This window comes from Ranitomeya imitator, chromosome 5, assembly GCF_032444005.1.
Source record: "Ranitomeya imitator isolate aRanImi1 chromosome 5, aRanImi1.pri, whole genome shotgun sequence".
Taxonomy (NCBI): domain Eukaryota; kingdom Metazoa; phylum Chordata; class Amphibia; order Anura; family Dendrobatidae; genus Ranitomeya; species Ranitomeya imitator.
The window spans coordinates 8,313,425-8,334,528 of record NC_091286.1 but is presented as its reverse complement, the minus strand read 5'-3'; the positions used below and the strand labels follow the sequence as shown (position 1 = coordinate 8,334,528).

The window sequence follows — 21,104 nt, the reverse complement described above, 5'->3', positions numbered from 1 at the left end:
TGCATTGCCCCTTGTACAGTATGTGTCAGTCCTGGTCGGGGGTCCGCTCCATGCAGCAGTGCGGTGGTCCCTTGTGTCCAGGAGCGGTCACATGACATTCTGCATTGCCCCTTGTACAGTAGATGTCAGTCGTGGTCGGGGGTCCGCTCCATGCAGCAGTGCGGTGGTCCCTCGTGTCCAGGAGCGGTCACATGGCATTCTGCATTGCCTCTTGTACAGTATGTGTCAGTCCTGGTCGGGGGTCCGCTCCATGCAGCAGTGCGGTGGTCCCTCGTGTCCAGGAGCGGTCACATGACATTCTGCATTGCCCCTTGTACAGTATGTGTCAGTCCTGGTCGGGGGTCCGCTCCATGCAGCAGTGCAGTGGTCCCTTGTGTCCAGGAGCGGTCACATGGCATTCTGCATTGCCCCTTGTACAGTAGATGTCAGTCCTGGTCGGGGGTCCGCTCCATGCAGCAGTGCGGTGGTCCCTCGTGTCCAGGAGCGGTCACATGACATTCTGCATTGCCCCTTGTACAGTAGATGTCAGTCCGGGTCGGGGGTCCGCTCCATGCAGCAGTGCGGTGGTCCCTTGTGTCCAGGAGCGGTCACATGACATTCTGCATTGTCCCTTGTACAGTAGATGTCAGTCCTGGTCGGGGGTCCGCTCCATGCAGCAGTGCGGTGGTCCCTCATGTCCAGGAGCGGTCACATGACATTCTGCATTGCCCCTTGTACAGTAGATGTCAGTCGTGGTCGGGGGTCCGCTCCATGCAGCAGTGCGGTGGTCCCTCGTGTCCAGGAGCGGTCACATGGCATTCTGCATTGCCCCTTGTACAGTATGTGTCAGTCCTGGTCGGGGGTCCGCTCCATGCAGCAGTGTGGTGGTCCCTCGTGTCCAGGAGCGGTCACATGGCATTCTGCATTGCCCCTTGTACAGTAGATGTCAGTCCTGGTCGGGGGTCCGCTCCATGCAGCAGTGCGGTGGTCCCTCGTGTCCAGGAGCGGTCACATGGCATTCTGCATTGCCCCTTGTACAGTAGATGTCAGTCCTGGTCGAGGGTCCGCTCCATGCAGCAGTGCGGTGGTCCCTTGTGTCCAGGAGCGGTCACATGACATTCTGCATTGCCCCTTGTACAGTAGATGTCAGTCGTGGTCGGGGGTCCGCTCCATGCAGCAGTGCGGTGGTCCCTCATGTCCAGGAGCGGTCACATGACATTCTGCATTGCCCCTTGTACAGTAGATGTCAGTCCTGGTCGGGGGTCCGCTCCATGCAGCAGTGCGGTGGTCCCTCATGTCCAGGAGCGGTCACATGACATTCTGCATTGCCCCTTGTACAGTAGATGTCAGTCCTGGTTGGGGGTCCCGCTCCATGCAGCAGTGCGGTGGTCCCTTGTGTCCAGGAGCGGTCACATGACATTCTGCATTGCCCCTTGTACAGTAGATGTCAGTCCGGGTCGGGGGTCCGCTCCATGCAGCAGTGCGGTGGTCCCTCATGTCCAGGAGCGGTCACATGACATTCTGCATTGCCCCTTGTACAGTAGATGTCAGTCGTGGTCGGGGGTCCGCTCCATGCAGCAGTGCGGTGGTCCCTTGTGTCCAGGAGCGGTCACATGACATTCTGCATCGCCCCTTGTACAGTAGATGTCAGTCCTGGTCGGGGGTCCGCTCCATGCAGCAGTACGGTGGTCCCTTGTGTCCAGGAGCGGTCACATGACATTCTGCTTTGCCCCTTGTACAGTAGATGTCAGTCCTGGTCAGGGGTCCGCTCCATGCAGCAGTGCGGTGGTCCCTTGTGTCCAGGAGCGGTCACATGGCATTCTGCTTTGCCCCTTGTACAGTAGATGTCAGTCCTGGTCGGGGGTCCCGCTCTGTGCAGCGATGCTCGTTATCGGGTTTCTGTCCCTCATCAGTCGGAGTACACGGGGTCAGTGCCCTGGGGGTGATGGGTGAGATCGGCCCACATGCTGAGGAAGGGGCACGTCCCCAAACATTTCCTGCGTTGTGCTGCTGGATGTCGCCCCGGCTGTTCCCTCTCTTCTCCCGTATTCGGTGGAGGAGTTTTCTCCCCTCAGTAATTGTTCCGGTGAGCGGAATACAACGTTTCATTGTTTTAATATCTTTGAAGACATATTTGCCGCCTCGTGCTCGTCTTGGTGCGATCCTCGTCGTCTCGTTCCCCTGTGACTGCCGTGAATATTTATTTACCGTCCTTCGTAGACACGACCTGTACCTGCTGTGGGGTCATGACCTCTGACCCAGTGTTCTTGCCCCTCCAGGTCTTACAGTTAGCGAAGCCACAAAGCTGAGCTCCTTCTTCCACTTCACCCCAACGCTGATTCCCAAGAAGAAGTCTCTGCTGGAGAAGGCCGACCAGGACCCGGCCATCGACTTCCTGGACTCCTTACCACAGGATATCCCTACAGGTGAGCGACGGACGGTGGTCCGGGCACAGCAGGGGCTCCCAGTGTAGCCATAGTGCACTGTGTGCCCCGGTGACCAGGGTGGAAGGTGCGGACCTCCTCTCCTAGTCCCGGCTGTCTGCATTGGAGCACAGCTGCAGATTCGGGAGGGACCCGGGGTCTGGCGAGTGCAGAGATGGCTCTTGTGGCAGGAGATGATGCAGGTTGAGCCCCCCATCTAAAGCCCGGCAGTGGGGACCGTGTACGATCCTGCGCTGCTAATCTTGGTGGTGGTTATGGCGGTGTCTCCCCCGTACTTCCATACGCCAGGGCTCGCCAGTAACACCACCGTAATGGTAAGGATTAGTGATGAGCGTGGGCAGATGTCATCAGAGGATCTCAGGCGTCCGCGAGTAACCACAACACATACGGGGACAGGAATACATGACTGGCGCACGCCCCAGATATTCGGGGAACACCAGGGTGGAGGCACGTCTTCCTCAGATGTGACCGCTCGTCTGCCCAGGAGTCGGGTATGGAGCCATGTCACATCGGGAGGTCAGTAGAGCGACGGCCGCTCCTTCTCCGGCAGCAGTGACGCAGGCAGTGGATGTAGGCGATCGGCCCCTCCGGCCCAGCACCCGTCTACCAGGACGCAGCCTCTAAGCTTTCCCATGTGTCGGCTCCTGGGCCCCGGCTCCACAAGGAACGTGAAATATGGTTTTCATTGTTAAGAGAAAAGTTGCAAAGGATATTCCCACATTTCTACACAGAGGAGACGAGATCTCACTGCAGATCCTGAGAGTCCCCCGCTGGCAAACCCTGCCATCCCCCTCCTGCCCCCGACACCGGGCTGCCCCCCGCTGTTAGAGGCTGACCGCGCCAACTGCATTCATGGTCTCAGGAAAGCTGGGTGATCGATAGGTGCTCGCTAGTGATGAGTGACCGTGCTCGGATGAGGTGTCGTGTGCGGGTGCACGACTCGCAGCGGATTCCTGCATGTGTGGCAGCTAACCGTGTGAGACGGGCACCCGCGGGGACGCTGAGGTTACTGAGCACGCATCACTATTGGTGAACACGAGCGGTACACACTGGAGTATGCGGTAGGAGCGCGGGGTGCACAGAGCATCGCAGGTGACAGCCACAAAGCATGTGGGGATTACCCGGGTTCATCCAGCAATCCCCACGTTTTGTGGCTTTCTAATATCTGCAAATCATGCAACCCCACATGTCACCCAAACACCCGCGATACTCTGCGCCCCCTTGGCAAACTCACATCTCATGAGGCCCTGTGGAGAAATTGAAAACTTCCTCATGGTGCAGATAGAGTGACACTGCAGCCAATCACTGTCCACAGCGGTCACATCTGTGCCAGGATGTAGACGGTGTTGAGCGAGAGCAGTGGGGAAGATTGGAGGGTTAACCCGTTCCTGGCCAGACAAGCCCCAGACGTCAGTTAGTTTGTGAATGTCGGTATCTGATCCGTCCTGCCATACCGGCAGCCATATTGGCGGTAGATCACAAGTGTCTGTTCTGTCCCCGCAGGTTGCTGGAGCCTTCAGTGCGAGCAGGGGAGCAGCGTGGTGGTCCTGCGCAGTCTGCTGTGGCTGGGAATGACCTTCTACCACGTCCCCCTCACCCCGCAGCACGGCTATGTATATATCGGGAACGGAGAGCGGAATATCGACCTGCCCTTCATGATCTGAGACGGCGACAACCGGCACCAAACGTCAGGACATCCACAGCCTTCCCCGGAGATGATGAAAGGGACTGACATCTGCCCCCACATTACTGAGTGATCACGCTGAATAAAGGCTCTTCTATAACCCTCCGAGAGTGTGGAGAACACATTTATTCATCTATTACAGTCACGTGATCAGCGGCGCTCACTGCCTGTAGACCAGCGGCTTACGGCTGTAGCGGATGTTGTCCTTCATTATGGGGTCCCCGACCGGCATTTTCACCTTACACCACTTCAGGCCTTTCCTCAGGATGGGTTTAGCGGTGGACACAGAGAGGTACGTGAGGTACCTGAGGGGGAGAGATGGAAAACAAGACCATCATCCAGAGTACGGAAGGGCTGATAACAGGGGACAATAGACTGAATGTTTCCACATCTGTGTGTATGTAACAGAGGAGCAGAAATAATATCACCCATCACAACACTGCTGAGCGCAGAGGAAAGGCGAGCGATTCAATAGGGTCGTGTATAAGACCCCCGATAGTTCCCCAACGTCACCCCTGAGAGGGACGGTTCGTCCATTCATCACTCCGACCGTTCGCTCTCTCCTCTTCCCCTGGGCGTGACCTTTGTCCCTATCCATGCCCCCTGCCCCTCGGAGTGGGTGCGACTCGGGTCCCCTAAACCCTTTGCATGACCCCATAGACCTGTCCCCCCCATAGACATGGCTGCGAGCTCTGCCCACCCCCATGTGACTGTGCTGTCCCCCCGGGTGTGACCACGAGCTCTAATCGTCACCTGTTCAGCTGGAACCGGGCTCTGGGCGTCTTTCCTTCGGGCAGTTTGGGCCGGTGGTTCGGGAGAAGTCCTGCCGACAGACGAGGAGGAGAAAGTTTACACTCATTTAAAAGATCGATTATCTTAAAATGGTGATTTCATCAAGGCCTCCCGTCCCAGGGTCTTCAGCCCAACATGGCAGATTGAAGAGATAATCACCAGACAACGACACCAAACTCTGCAGAGAGCCACTATGATAATCCTCACACAGCTGAAGCCTTGTTACAGTGTATCGGTGTAGAAATGACACATCTATATATATATATAGTGGAGCGAGCGGGAATAATATCCTCCGCCTCTGGATGAAAACGATGTCATTCACTGACAGCAAGCAGAAACGGTGATAGCATGGACAGAAATGACAAAGTAGCTCTGCAGCGCTATAACATGCAAACATGAAATATATGAAGTACGACCTGCATTACTGCTCTGGAAAAATGGAGAATACTTGCCGCATAAATTGGCCAATTCCTGTGTGCCCGGCAGCCGCGATAGAGCGATTCTCTCTGCCGGGAACCGGCCTAATGGGACTCATGGACAACTGATGTGCCAAGTGTTCTCCATTTTCCAGATTTTCTCGCTTAGTAAGCACCTGTTCACACCTGATTTATGCTTGCGTGTCCGGTCAGTCTTTAACTATCTATATACATTGGCTCGCTCACGGAGCACTGCACCCATCATCCACCGTCAATTACCTTCCCATATAAATGCAGGCTCCAGCCCAGGAGAGGATTTACACAGGAAGGTTCCCAGCAGCGACAATCGCCTTGTCATGGCGGCTGGCCACACATGAATTGGCCAGTTTAGGCATTCTCCAGATTTCTAGTTAGGCTTTGTTGTATATGGAGATGGCTGATCTTACTAAGTCTTTGGACATTTGTACAGTATGGAATACGGTTCCATATGGTGCAAATTATTGGTGGTCCGGGACCCCAAATTCCCCATTCTAGATTTATATCTGCATATTTTATGTTATTTAGCTGTAAATATCACAAGAGGACGGGATCCGAGAGAAAGAAAAAAAAGCAGAAACAAAGCGCCGGTCCCCCCTCACCTGCTCTGTGCGCCATTTTCACACAGGCCTCCACCTTCTTGTGCTCCTCAGTGCAAAGTCCGGTCACCTTGCGAGACAACATACCCCCGTCTGAGCGAATGAACTGACTGAGAACGAGGACATCCTGCAGAGACAGATCATATAACCATCACCTGACAGCACAGACCAGAGAAAAAGTCACATCCTGTATTATACTCCAGAGCTGCACTCACTATTCTGCTGGTGCAGTCACTGTGTACATACAGTACATTACTGATCCTGAGTTACATCCTGTATTATACTCCAGAGCTGCACTCACTATTCTGCTGGTGCAGTCACTGTGTACATACATTACATTACTGATCCTGAGTTACATCCTGTATTATAATCCAGAGCTGCACTCACTATTCTGCTGGTGCAGTCACTGTGTGCATACATTACATTACTGATCCTGAGTTACATCCTGTATTATACCCCAGAGCTGCACTCACTATTCTGCTGGTGCAGTCACTGTGTACATACATTACATTACTGATCCTGAGTTACATCCTGTATTATACTCCAGAGCTGCACTCACTATTCTGCTGGTGCAGTCACTGTGTACATACATTACTGTTCCTGAGTTACATCCTGTATTATACTCCAGAGCTGCACTCACTATTCTGCTGGTGCAGTCACTGTGTACATACATTACTGTTCCTGAGTTACATCCTGTATTATACTCCAGAGCTGCACTCACTATTCTGCTGGTGCAGTCACTGTGTACGTACATCACATTACTGATCCTGAGTTACATCCTGTATTATACTCCAGAGCTGCACTCACTATTCTGCTGGTGCAGTCACTGTATACATACATTACATTACTGATCCTGAGTTACATCCTGTATTATCCTCCAGAGCTGCACTCACTATTCTGCTGGTGCAGTCACTGTATACATACATTACATTACTGATCCTGAGTTACATCCTGTATTATACCCCAGAGCTGCACTCACTATTCTGCTGGTGCCGTCACTGTGTACATACATTACATTACTGATCCTGAGTTACATCATGTATTATACCCCAGAGCTGCACTCACTATTCTGCTGGTGCAGTCACTGTGTACGTACATCACATTACTGATCCTGAGTTACATCCTGTATTATACTCCAGAGCTGCACTCACTATTCTGCTGGTGCAGTCACTGTGTACATACATTACTGATCCTGAGTTACCTCCTGTATTATACTCCAGAGCTGCACTCATTCTGCTGGTGCAGTCACTGTGTACATACATTACTGATCCGGAGTTACCTCCTGTATTATACTCCAGAGCTGCACTCACTATTCTGCTGGTGAAGTCACTGTGTACATACATTACATTACTGATCCTGAGTTACCTCCTGTATTATACCCCAGAGCTGCGCTCACTATTCTGCTGGTGCAGTCACTGTGTACATACATTACATTACTGATCCTGAGTTACATCATGTATTATACCCCAGAGCTGCACTCACTATTCTGCTGGTGCAGTCACTGTGTACGTACATCACATTACTGATCCTGAGTTACATCCTGTATTATACTCCAGAGCTGCACTCACTATTCTGCTGGTGCAGTCACTGTGTACATACATTACATTACTGATCCTGAGTTATATCCTGTATCATACTCCAGAGCTGCACTCACTATTCTGCTGGTGCAGTCACTGTGTACATACATTACATTACTGATCCTGAGTTACATCCTGTATTATACCCCAGAGCTGCACTCACTATTCTGCTGGTGCAGTCACTGTGTACATACATTACATTACTGATCCTGAGTTACATCCTGTATTATACCCCAGAGCTGCACTCACTATTCTGCTGGTGCAGTCACTGTGTACATACATTACATTACTGAACCTGAGTTACATCATGTATTATACCCCAGAGCTGCACTCACTATTCTGCTGGTGCAGTCACTGTGTGCATACATTACTGATCCTGAGTTACCTCCTGTATTATACACCAGAGCTGCACTCACTATTCTGCTGGTGCAGTCACTGTGTACATACATTACTGTTCCTGAGTTACATCCTGTATTATACTCCAGAGCTGCACTCACTATTCTGCTGGTGCAGTCACTGTGTACATACATTACATTACTGATCCTGAGTTACATCCTGTATTATACTCCAGAGCTGCACTCACTATTCTGCTGGTGCAGTCACTGTATACATACATTACATTACTGATCCTGAGTTACATCCTGTATTATACCCCAGAGCTGCACTCACTATTCTGCTGGTGCAGTCACTGTGTACGTACATTACATTACTGATCCTGAGTTACATCCTGTATTATACTCCAAAGCTGCACTCACTATTCTGCTGGTGCAGTCACTGTATACATACATTACATTACTGATCCTGAGTTACATCCTGTATTATACTCCAGAGCTGCACTCACTATTCTGCTGGTGCAGTCACTGTGTACGTACATTACATTACTGATCCTGAGTTACATCCTGTATTATACTCCAGAGCTGCACTCACTATTCTGCTGGTGCAGTCACTGTATACATACATTACATTACTGATCCTGGGTTACCTCCTGTATTATACTCCAGAGCTGCACTCACTATTCTGCTGGTGCAGTCACTGTGTACATACATTACATTACTGATCCTGAGTTACATCATGTATTATACCCCAGAGCTGCACTCACTATTCTGCTGGTGCAGTCACTGTGTACGTACATCACATTACTGATCCTGAGTTACATCCTGTATTATACTCCAGAGCTGCACTCACTATTCTGCTGGTGCAGTCACTGTGTACATACATTACATTACTGATCCTGAGTTACATCATGTATTATACCCCAGAGCTGCACTCACTATTCTGCTGGTGCAGTCACTGTGTACGTACATCACATTACTGATCCTGAGTTACATCCTGTATTATACTCCAGAGCTGCACTCACTATTCTGCTGGTGCAGTCACTGTGTACATACATTACATTACTGATCCTGAGTTATATCCTGTATCATACTCCAGAGCTGCACTCACTATTCTGCTGGTGCAGTCACTGTGTACATACATTACATTACTGATCCTGAGTTACATCCTGTATTATACCCCAGAGCTGCACTCACTATTCTGCTGGTGCAGTCACTGTGTACATACATTACATTACTGATCCTGAGTTACATCCTGTATTATACCCCAGAGCTGCACTCACTATTCTGCTGGTGCAGTCACTGTGTACATACATTACATTACTGAACCTGAGTTACATCATGTATTATACCCCAGAGCTGCACTCACTATTCTGCTGGTGCAGTCACTGTGTGCATACATTACTGATCCTGAGTTACCTCCTGTATTATACACCAGAGCTGCACTCACTATTCTGCTGGTGCAGTCACTGTGTACATACATTACTGTTCCTGAGTTACATCCTGTATTATACTCCAGAGCTGCACTCACTATTCTGCTGGTGCAGTCACTGTGTACATACATTACATTACTGATCCTGAGTTACATCCTGTATTATACTCCAGAGCTGCACTCACTATTCTGCTGGTGCAGTCACTGTATACATACATTACATTACTGATCCTGAGTTACATCCTGTATTATACCCCAGAGCTGCACTCACTATTCTGCTGGTGCAGTCACTGTGTACGTACATTACATTACTGATCCTGAGTTACATCCTGTATTATACTCCAAAGCTGCACTCACTATTCTGCTGGTGCAGTCACTGTATACATACATTACATTACTGATCCTGAGTTACATCCTGTATTATACTCCAGAGCTGCACTCACTATTCTGCTGGTGCAGTCACTGTGTACGTACATTACATTACTGATCCTGAGTTACATCCTGTATTATACTCCAGAGCTGCACTCACTATTCTGCTGGTGCAGTCACTGTATACATACATTACATTACTGATCCTGGGTTACCTCCTGTATTATACTCCAGAGCTGCACTCACTATTCTGCTGGTGCAGTCACTGTGTACATACATTACATTACTGATCCTGAGTTACATCCTGTATTATACTCCAGAGCTGCACTCACTATTCTGCTGGTGCAGTCACTGTGTACATACAATACATTACTGATCCTGAGTTAGATCCTGTATTATACTCCAGAGCTGCACTCACTATTCTGCTGGTGCAGTCACTGTGTACATACATTACTGATCCTGAGTTACCTTCTGTATTATACTCCAGAGCTGCACTCACTATTCTGCTGGTGCAGTCACTGTGTACATACATTACTGATCCTGAGTTACCTCCTGTATTATACTCCAGAGCTGCGCTCACTATTCTGCTGGTGCAGTCACTGTGTACATACATTACATTACTGATCCTGAGTTACATCCTGTATTATACTCCAGAGCTGCACTCACTATTCTGCTGGTGCAGTCACTGTGTACATACAATACATTACTGATCCTGAGTTAGATCCTGTATTATACTCCAGAGCTGCACTCACTATTCTGCTGGTGCAGTCACTGTGTACATACAATACATTACTGATCCTGAGTTACATCCTGTATTATACTCCAGAGCTGCACTCACTATTCTGCTGGTGCAGTCACTGTGTACATACATTACTGATCCTGAGTTACCTCCTGTATTATACTCCAGAGCTGCACTCACTATTCTGCTGGTGCAGTCACTGTGTACATACATTACTGATCCTGAGTTACCTCCTGTATTATACTCCAGAGCTGCGCTCACTATTCTGCTGGTGCAGTCACTGTGTACATACATTACTGATCCTGTATTATACCCCAGAGCTGCGCTCACTATTCTGCAGACAGCGCTCAGTCTCACCATGTAGTCGTACTTGTGTTTCAGGTTCCACCTGCAGATCGGACACCTCCCCTCGGGGTTCGGGGGGACGGCGCTCGGCTTCTCTTCCAGGATTCGTCCTTCCACCTGCAGGAGACGTAGTTTGATTTCAGCTCTTGCTATGAATTGTGCAGACATTAGATGTGAACATTCTCTTACATGCGTGACATGGTCGGGTCTCACAGCTGCAGTTTTGTTACTTTGCACTAGAGTATACGGAGCTCCCTGACTGCGGCTACAATGTATCTGTGAAGCTGCGGAGAAACATTGTAACAAACCCCAAGCTCCGGATACTTCTGCACCGACGCTGTGATGTCATCATCCTTCTTCTCCACTAGATTTCTAAAACTTAACATGGACAAAACAGAATTCATCGTCTTTCCCCATCTCACGCGACCCCCCCAACGGACCTATCCATTACAGTAAACGGCTGCCCACTCTCCCCGGTCCCACAAGCTCGCTGTCTCGGGGTATCCAAGCCCTTTCCACTTCCTGCCGACTGCAACTCAAAAATGTTTCCCGGATCCGTTCATTCCTCAACCAAGAATCTGCAAAAACCCTAGTCCATGCCCTCATCATCTCCCGCCTCGACTACTGTAACCTCCTGCTCTGTGGCCTCCCCTCTAACACTCTCGCACCCCTCCAATCTATTCTAAACTCTGCTGCCCGACTAATCCACCTGTCCCCCCGCTATTCCCCGGCCTCTCCCCTCTGTCAATCCCTTCACTGGCTCCTCATTACCCAGAGAGTCCAGGTCACAACCCTAACCATGACGTACAAAGCCATCCACAACCTGTGTCCTCCATACATCTGTGCCCTCGCCTCCGGTACCGCTCATTATTACTGTACTTATTATTATGTGCCCCCTCCTCACATGTAACGTGCCATGGAGTAAATGGTGTTATCTCAGCATGCTCGTGCGCACAGAGCGTCTTCAGCATTGGTTGAAATATGAGATAACACCTCATGCGAGCACATTCACTCCTCCCCAGCATCAGCTGCTGTCGCCGCTCTGGTCACAGCCGAAGCTGCAGTCGCCGCTCTGGTCACAGCCGAAGCTGCAGTCGCCGCTCTGGTCACAGCCGAAGCTGCAGTCGCCGCTCTGGTCACAGCCGAAGCTGCAGTCGCCGCTCTGGTCACAGCCGAAGCTGCAGTCGCCGCTCTGGTCACAGCCGAAGCTGCAGTCGCCGCTCTGGTCACAGCCGAAGCTGCAGTCGCCGCTCTGGTCACAGCCGAAGCTGCAGTCGCCGCTCTGGTCACAGCCGAAGCTGCAGTCGCCGCTCTGGTCACAGCCGAAGCTGCAGTCGCCGCTCTGGTCACAGCCGAAGCTGCAGTCGCCGCTCTGGTCACAGCCGAAGCTGCAGTCGCCGCTCTGGTCACAGCCGAAGCTGCAGTCGCCGCTCTGGTCACAGGCGAAGCTGTAGTCCGGCTGTGACTGCAGTATGTGCTCGCTGCTCTGCCGGCGCCGCTCACGTGACCAGGACTCACCGTCGTCACCTTCCCGACCTTCACCTCAATCACTGCGGAGAAAAGACACAAGAGTCACCGGGGAGCAGTAATCATCACAGCACCATCCGGCCACGGTACCATGTGACGAGGAGAGCCCGCCCCCACTGTGTCCCGCCGTCCTCTCCGCACTCTGTCCCCGCACTCACACAGTGTCCCGCCGTCCTCTCCGCTCTCTGTCCCCCACACTCCGCACTCACACAGTGTCCCGCCGTCCTCTCCGCTCTCTGTCCCCCACACTCCGCACTCTCTCCCCGCACTCACACTGTGTCCCGCCGTCCTCTCCGCACTCTGTCCCCGCACTCACACAGTGTCCCGCCGTCCTCTCCACTCTCTGTCCCCCACACTCCGCACTCACACAGTGTCCCGCCGTCCTCTCCGCTCTGTCCCCCGCACTCACACTATCTGTGTCCCGCAGTCCTCTCCGCACTCACACTCCCGCAGTCTTCTCTGCACTCCCTCCCTCTCTCCCGCACTCACACTCCCGCAGTCCTCTCCGCACTCACACTCCCTCTTCACTCTCTCTGTCCCACACTCACACTCCCTCTATCTATCTCCCGCACTCACACAACTGCAGTCCTCTCCGCACTCCCTCCCCCGCACTCACACTCCCTCTATCTCTCTCTCTCCCGCACTCACACTCCCGCAGTCTCCCTACACTCACACTCCCTCTATCTCTCTCCCCCGCACTCACTCCCGCACTCTCCCTGTCTCCCCGCACTCACACTCCCGCAGTCTCTCTCTCCCGCACTCACACTCCCTCTATCTCTCTCTCTCCCGCACTCACACTCCCGCACTCTCTCTCTCCCGCACTCACACTCCCGCGCACTCACACTCCCTGTCTCCCCGCACTCACACTCCCGCAGTCTCTCTCTCCCGCAGTCTCTCCCGCACTCACACTCCCGCAGTCTCTCTCTCTCCCGCACTCACACTCCCGCACTCTCTCTCCCCCGCACTCACACTCCCGCACTCTCTCTCTCCCGCACTCTCTCTCTCCCGCACTCTCTCTCTCCCGCACTCTCTCTCTCCCGCACTCTCTCTCTCCCGCAGTCTCTCTCTCTCCCGCACTCACACTCCCTCTATCTCTCTCTCCCGCACTCACACTCCCGCACTCTCTATCTCCCGCACTCACACTCCCGCACTCTCTCTCTCCCGCACTCACACTCCCGCAGTCTCTCTCTCCCGCACTCTCTCTCCCCCGCTCACTCTCCCCCGCACTCACACTCCCGCAGTCTCTCTCCCCCGCACTCACACTCCCTCTATCTCTCTCTCCCCCGCACTCACACTCCCGAACTCTCTCTCCCGCACTCTCTCCCCCGCACTCACTCCCTCTCCCGCACTCACACTCCCGCACTCTCTCCCCCGCACTCACACTCCCTCTCCCGCACTCACACTCCCACTCCCGCACTCACACTCCCTCTCTCTCTCTCGCACTCACACTCCCGCACTCACACTCCCTCTCTCTCTCTCGCACTCACACTCCCGCACTCACACTCCCTCTATCTCTCTCACTCCCGCACTCACACTCCCTCTATCTCTCTCTCCCGCACTCACACTCCCTCTATCTCTCTCTCTCCCGCACTCACACTCCCTCTATCTCTCTCTCTCCCGCACTCACACTCCCTCTATCTCTCTCTCTCCCGCACTCACACTCCCTCTATCTCTCTCTCTCCCGCACTCACACTCCCTCTATCTCTCTCTCTCCCGCACTCACACTCCCTCTATCTCTCTCTCTCCCGCACTCACACTCCCTCTATCTCTCTCTCTCCCGCACTCACACTCCCTCTATCTCTCTCTCTCCCGCACTCACACTCCCTCTATCTCTCTCTCTCCCGCACTCACACTCCCTCTATCTCTCTCTCTCCCGCACTCACACTCCCTCTATCTCTCTCTCTCCCGCACTCACACTCCCTCTATCTCTCTCTCTCCCGCACTCACACTCCCTCTATCTCTCTCTCTCCCGCACTCACACTCCCTCTATCTCTCTCTCTCCCGCACTCACACTCCCTCTATCTCTCTCTCTCCCGCACTCACACTCCCTCTATCTCTCTCTCTCCCGCACTCACACTCCCTCTATCTCTCTCTCTCCCGCACTCACACTCCCTCTATCTCTCTCTCTCCCGCACTCACACTCCCTCTATCTCTCTCTCTCCCGCACTCACACTCCCTCTATCTCTCTCTCTCCCGCACTCACACTCCCTCTATCTCTCTCTCTCCCGCACTCACACTCCCTCTATCTCTCTCTCTCCCGCACTCACACTCCCTCTATCTCTCTCTCTCCCGCACTCACACTCCCTCTATCTCTCTCTCTCCCGCACTCACACTCCCTCTATCTCTCTCTCTCCCGCACTCACACTCCCTCTATCTCTCTCTCTCCCGCACTCACACTCCCTCTATCTCTCTCTCTCCCGCACTCACACTCCCTCTATCTCTCTCTCTCCCGCACTCACACTCCCTCTATCTCTCTCTCTCCCGCACTCACACTCCCTCTATCTCTCTCTCTCCCGCACTCACACTCCCTCTATCTCTCTCTCTCCCGCACTCACACTCCCTCTATCTCTCTCTCTCCCGCACTCACACTCCCTCTATCTCTCTCTCTCCCGCACTCACACTCCCTCTATCTCTCTCTCTCCCGCACTCACACTCCCTCTATCTCTCTCTCTCCCGCACTCACACTCCCTCTATCTCTCTCTCTCCCGCACTCACACTCCCTCTATCTCTCTCTCTCCCGCACTCACACTCCCTCTATCTCTCTCTCTCCCGCACTCACACTCCCTCTATCTCTCTCTCTCCCGCACTCACACTCCCTCTATCTCTCTCTCTCCCGCACTCACACTCCCTCTATCTCTCTCTCTCCCGCACTCACACTCCCTCTATCTCTCTCTCTCCCGCACTCACACTCCCTCTATCTCTCTCTCTCCCGCACTCACACTCCCTCTATCTCTCTCTCTCCCGCACTCACACTCCCTCTATCTCTCTCTCTCCCGCACTCACACTCCCTCTATCTCTCTCTCTCCCGCACTCACACTCCCTCTATCTCTCTCTCTCCCGCACTCACACTCCCTCTATCTCTCTCTCTCCCGCACTCACACTCCCTCTATCTCTCTCTCTCCCGCACTCACACTCCCTCTATCTCTCTCTCTCCCGCACTCACACTCCCTCTATCTCTCTCTCTCCCGCACTCACACTCCCTCTATCTCTCTCTCTCCCGCACTCACACTCCCTCTATCTCTCTCTCTCCCGCACTCACACTCCCTCTATCTCTCTCTCTCCCGCACTCACACTCCCTCTATCTCTCTCTCTCCCGCACTCACACTCCCTCTATCTCTCTCTCTCCCGCACTCACACTCCCTCTATCTCTCTCTCTCCCGCACTCACACTCCCTCTATCTCTCTCTCTCCCGCACTCACACTCCCTCTATCTCTCTCTCTCCCGCACTCACACTCCCTCTATCTCTCTCTCTCCCGCACTCACACTCCCTCTATCTCTCTCTCTCCCGCACTCACACTCCCTCTATCTCTCTCTCTCTCCGCACTCACACTCCCTCTATCTCTCTCTCTCCCGCACTCACACTCCCTCTATCTCTCTCTCTCCCGCACTCACACTCCCTCTATCTCTCTCTCTCCCGCACTCACACTCCCTCTATCTCTCTCTCTCCCGCACTCACACTCCCTCTATCTCTCTCTCTCCCGCACTCACACTCCCTCTATCTCTCTCTCTCCCGCACTCACACTCCCTCTATCTCTCTCTCTCCCGCACTCACACTCCCTCTATCTCTCTCTCTCCCGCACTCACACTCCCTCTATCTCTCTCTCTCCCGCACTCACACTCCCTCTATCTCTCTCTCTCCCGCACTCACACTCCCTCTATCTCTCTCTCTCCCGCACTCACACTCCCTCTATCTCTCTCTCTCCCGCACTCACACTCCCTCTATCTCTCTCTCTCCCGCACTCACACTCCCTCTATCTCTCTCTCTCCCGCACTCACACTCCCTCTATCTCTCTCTCTCCCGCACTCACACTCCCTCTATCTCTCTCTCTCCCGCACTCACACTCCCTCTATCTCTCTCTCTCCCGCACTCACACTCCCTCTATCTCTCTCTCTCCCGCACTCACACTCCCTCTATCTCTCTCTCTCCCGCACTCACACTCCCTCTATCTCTCTCTCTCCCGCACTCACACTCCCTCTATCTCTCTCTCTCCCGCACTCACACTCCCTCTATCTCTCTCTCTCCCGCACTCACACTCCCTCTATCTCTCTCTCTCCCGCACTCACACTCCCTCTATCTCTCTCTCTCCCGCACTCACACTCCCTCTATCTCTCTCTCTCCCGCACTCACACTCCCTCTATCTCTCTCTCTCCCGCACTCACACTCCCTCTATCTCTCTCTCTCCCGCACTCACACTCCCTCTATCTCTCTCTCTCCCGCACTCACACTCCCTCTATCTCTCTCTCTCCCGCACTCACACTCCCTCTATCTCTCTCTCTCCCGCACTCACACTCCCTCTATCTCTCTCTCTCCCGCACTCACACTCCCTCTATCTCTCTCTCTCCCGCACTCACACTCCCTCTATCTCTCTCTCTCCCGCACTCACACTCCCTCTATCTCTCTCTCTCCCGCACTCACACTCCCTCTATCTCTCTCTCTCCCGCACTCACACTCCCTCTATCTCTCTCTCTCCCGCACTCACACTCCCTCTATCTCTCTCTCTCCCGCACTCACACTCCCTCTATCTCTCTCTCTCCCGCACTCACACTCCCTCTATCTCTCTCTCTCCCGCACTCACACTCCCTCTATCTCTCTCTCTCCCGCACTCACACTCCCTCTATCTCTCTCTCTCCCGCACTCACACTCCCTCTATCTCTCTCTCTCCCGCACTCACACTCCCTCTATCTCTCTCTCTCCCGCACTCACACTCCCTCTATCTCTCTCTCTCCCGCACTCACACTCCCTCTATCTCTCTCTCTCCCGCACTCACACTCCCTCTATCTCTCTCTCTCCCGCACTCACACTCCCTCTATCTCTCTCTCTCCCGCACTCACACTCCCTCTATCTCTCTCTCTCCCGCACTCACACTCCCTCTATCTCTCTCTCTCCCGCACTCACACTCCCTCTATCTCTCTCTCTCCCGCACTCACACTCCCTCTATCTCTCTCTCTCCCGCACTCACACTCCCTCTATCTCTCTCTCTCCCGCACTCACACTCCCTCTATCTCTCTCTCTCCCGCACTCACACTCCCTCTATCTCTCTCTCTCCCGCACTCACACTCCCTCTATCTCTCTCTCTCCCGCACTCACACTCCCTCTATCTCTCTCTCTCCCGCACTCACACTCCCTCTATCTCTCTCTCTCCCGCACTCACACTCCCTCTATCTCTCTCTCTCCCGCACTCACACTCCCTCTATCTCTCTCTCTCCCGCACTCACACTCCCTCTATCTCTCTCTCTCCCGCACTCACACTCCCTCTATCTCTCTCTCTCCCGCACTCACACTCCCTCTATCTCTCTCTCTCCCGCACTCACACTCCCTCTATCTCTCTCTCTCCCGCACTCACACTCCCTCTATCTCTCTCTCTCCCGCACTCACACTCCCTCTATCTCTCTCTCTCCCGCACTCACACTCCCTCTATCTCTCTCTCTCCCGCACTCACACTCCCTCTATCTCTCTCTCTCCCGCACTCACACTCCCTCTATCTCTCTCTCTCCCGCACTCACACTCCCTCTATCTCTCTCTCTCCCGCACTCACACTCCCTCTATCTCTCTCTCTCCCGCACTCACACTCCCTCTATCTCTCTCTCTCCCGCACTCACACTCCCTCTATCTCTCTCTCTCCCGCACTCACACTCCCTCTATCTCTCTCTCTCCCGCACTCACACTCCCTCTATCTCTCTCTCTCCCGCACTCACACTCCCTCTATCTCTCTCTCTCCCGCACTCACACTCCCTCTATCTCTCTCTCTCTCCCGCACTCACACTCCCTCTATCTCTCTCTCTCCCGCACTCACACTCCCTCTATCTCTCACACTCCCGCACTCACACTCCCTCTATCTCTCTCTCTCCCGCACTCACACTCCCTCTCTCTCTCTCCCGCACTCCCTCTCCCCCGCACTCTCACTTCCTCTATCTCTCTCTCTCCCGCACTCACACTCCCTCTATCTCTCTCTCTCCCGCACTCACACTCCCTCTATCTCTCTCTCTCCCGCACTCACACTCCCTCTATCTCTCTCTCTCCCGCACTCACACTCCCTCTATCTCTCTCTCTCCCGCACTCACACTCCCTCTATCTCTCTCTCTCCCGCACTCACACTCCCTCTATCTCTCTCTCTCCCGCACTCACACTCCCTCTATCTCTCTCTCTCCCGCACTCACACTCCCTCTATCTCTCTCTCTCCCGCACTCACACTCCCTCTATCTCTCTCTCTCCCGCACTCACACTCCCTCTATCTCTCTCTCTCCCGCACTCACACTCCCTCTATCTCTCTCTCTCCCGCACTCACACTCCCTCTATCTCTCTCTCTCCCGCACTCACACTCCCTCTATCTCTCTCTCTCCCGCACTCACACTCCCTCTATCTCTCTCTCTCCCGCACTCACACTCCCTCTATCTCTCTCTCTCCCGCACTCACACTCCCTCTATCTCTCTCTCTCTCCCGCACTCACACTCCCTCTATCTCTCTCTCTCCCGCACTCACACTCCCTCTATCTCTCACACTCCCGCACTCACACTCCCTCTATCTCTCTCTCTCCCGCACTCACACTCCCTCTCTCTCTCTCCCGCACTCCCTCTCTCTCTCCCCCGCACTCTCACTTCCTCTATCTCTCTCTCTCCCGCACTCACACTCCCTCTATCTCTCTCTCTCCCGCACTCACACTCCCTCTATCTCTCTCTCTCCCGCACTCACACTCCCGCAGTCCTCTCCTCTGCGCCCCCGGCGCCGCTGTCCCCCATTGCGGGGCTCTCAGGATTCCCGGTGCTCGGAGCAGCCGCCGGGAGATAGAGGACAGGAGCGCACACGGAGCCGCCATGTTTCTCCGCCCCCCGCAGTGACTTCCGCTTCCGGTCACTTGACAGAGCAGCGGCTGCCATGTTGGTTGTGGGCAGAGACATCATGGAACAGCGCAGGACGATGCTCCCAGGAGAGAACAGATTGTCGGACGGATTGTGGGGAGAATGTCTGCTGTCCTGACGCAACATGAAGGGGCAGACAGGAAAGGAAGAAGTAGACAATGTGTACTAATGTCCTGCAAGAGGAGAGGAGTGCTGGGGGAGATGTGCTGCAGAGGATAGAAGTGCTGGGGGAGATGTGCTGCAGAGGATAGAAGTGCTGGGGGAGATGTGCTGCAGAGGATAGAAGTGCTGGGGGAGATGTGCTGCAAAGGATAGAAGTGCTGGGGGAGATGTGCTGCAGAGGATAGAAGTGCTGGGGGAGATGTGCTGCAGAGGATAAAAGTGCTGGGGGAGATGTGCTGCAGAGGATAGAAGTGCTGGGGGAGATGTGCTGCAAAGGATAGAAGTGCTGGGGGAGATGTGCTGCAGAGGATAGAAGTGCTGGGGGAGATGTGCTGCAGAGGATACAAGTGCTGGGGGAGATGTGCTGCAGAGGATAGAAGTGCTGGGGGAGATGTGCTGCAGAGGATAGAAGTGCTGGGGGAGATGTGCTGCAGAGGATAGAAGTGCTAGGAGAGATGTGCTGCAGAGGATTGAAGTGCTAGGAGAGATGTGCTGCAGAGGATAGAAGTGCTAGGAGAGATGTGCTGCAGAGGATAGAAGTGCTGGGGGAGATGTGCTGCAGAGGATAGAAGTGCTGGGGGAGATGTGCTGCAGAGGATAGAAGTGCTGGGGGAGATGTGCTGCAGAGGATAGAAGTGCTGGGGGAGATGTGCTGCAGAGGATTGAAGTGCGGGGGGAGATGTGCTGCAGAGAATAGAAGTGCTGGGGGAGATGTGCTGCAGAGGATAGAAGTGCTGGGGGAGATGTGCTGCAGAGGATAGAAGTGCTGGGGGAGATGTGCTGCAGAGGATAGAAGTGCTGGGGGAGATGTGCTGCAGAGGATAGAAGTGCGGGGGGAGATGTGCTGCAGAGAATAGAAGTGCTGGGGGAGATGTGCTGCAGGGGATTGAAGTAATGGAGGAGATGTGCTGCAGAGGATAGAAGTGCTGGGGGAGATGAGGAAAAGCGCTGAGAGATGAGCTGCAGGGGAAAGAACTGCGGGGAGAGTTGTGCTGCAGAGGAAAACTGCAGGGAAAGAAGTGCTGCAGGGAGAGATGGTTTTCAGGGAAAAGAAGTGCTGCGGGGTCATAGGGCAGTGATGATGACTTTTCTCATCCACAGCACGTCTCTACTGACTTCCATCTTCTCCGGTCTTCTGCAGCACATCCCCACACAACGCCCTTAGAGATAGCAGCGTGATTAGAATGCTCCTGACTAAATATCCGCCCTGCTCTGATCCCCTGAAAAAATAACTGCCCCTCACTATATTCCCTGCATAAAATAAGACCCCAAGCTGTCCCTCTTATGGTAAATGCTCACTACACTGCCCTCTCCTCTCCATACTGGGCCCCCTCTTCACACTGTGTCCTCCCTATAGGGCCCAGTCTCTATATTATGCCCCCTCATCACACTCCCCCTCCTTGGCATACTGTCCCCCCATGCTACGCCCCCACTACTCAATCTCTATTCTGTGCCCACTCACTTTTTAACTCTCAAACCCCTGTTCACCAAATAGTCTCCACATATATTTAGCCCCTCACTATACTGCCTGCTCACACATCCCCCCAACTCCCCATACTGTGTACACATCCCATCACCCTCACTCCCCATACTG

The 21,104-nt window shown here is 53.6% G+C and overlaps 2 protein-coding genes across 3 annotated transcripts in view; one reads left to right on the top strand and one right to left on the bottom strand.

Moving 5' to 3' along the window:
* Positions 1-4,212, top strand: part of RSPH9 (radial spoke head component 9) — a 32,206-nt gene extending 27,994 nt beyond the window's left edge. For both annotated transcript variants that reach the window (XM_069768272.1, XM_069768273.1), the window contains exons 4-5: positions 2,259-2,405; positions 3,927-4,212. In XM_069768272.1, the coding sequence (XP_069624373.1) occupies positions 2,259-2,405; positions 3,927-4,087 (308 nt within the window). In that variant the 3' untranslated portion in view covers positions 4,088-4,212. The remainder of the gene's footprint in view (positions 1-2,258; positions 2,406-3,926) is intronic.
* Positions 4,213-4,215: 3 nt separating this feature from the next.
* On the bottom strand, positions 4,216-19,336 carry MRPS18A (mitochondrial ribosomal protein S18A). Its single transcript, XM_069768274.1, has 6 exons — positions 19,182-19,336; positions 12,263-12,294; positions 10,757-10,861; positions 5,954-6,077; positions 4,861-4,930; positions 4,216-4,412 (listed from the first exon to the last, which is right to left on the bottom strand). Exons 1-6 carry the CDS (start codon positions 19,303-19,305, stop codon positions 4,268-4,270), a joined length of 600 nt encoding a protein of 199 aa, XP_069624375.1. The 5' UTR covers positions 19,306-19,336; the 3' UTR covers positions 4,216-4,267.
* Between the last annotated feature and the right edge of the window lie 1,768 nt (positions 19,337-21,104).

Bases quoted from the DNA above. Each gene is read 5' to 3' on its own strand.
- MRPS18A (XM_069768274.1), bottom strand. From the start codon at position 19,305: ATGGCGGCTCCGTGTGCGCTCCTGTCCTCTATCTCCCGGCGGCTGCTC. The intron at 12,295-19,181 runs GTGAGTGCGGGA...TTTTCTCCGCAG, and splicing joins GAGGAGAGGACTGCGGGAGT to TGATTGAGGTGAAGGTCGGG. The intron at 6,078-10,756 runs GTGAGACTGAGC...CTGTCTCTGCAG, and splicing joins AACACAAGTACGACTACATG to GATGTCCTCGTTCTCAGTCA.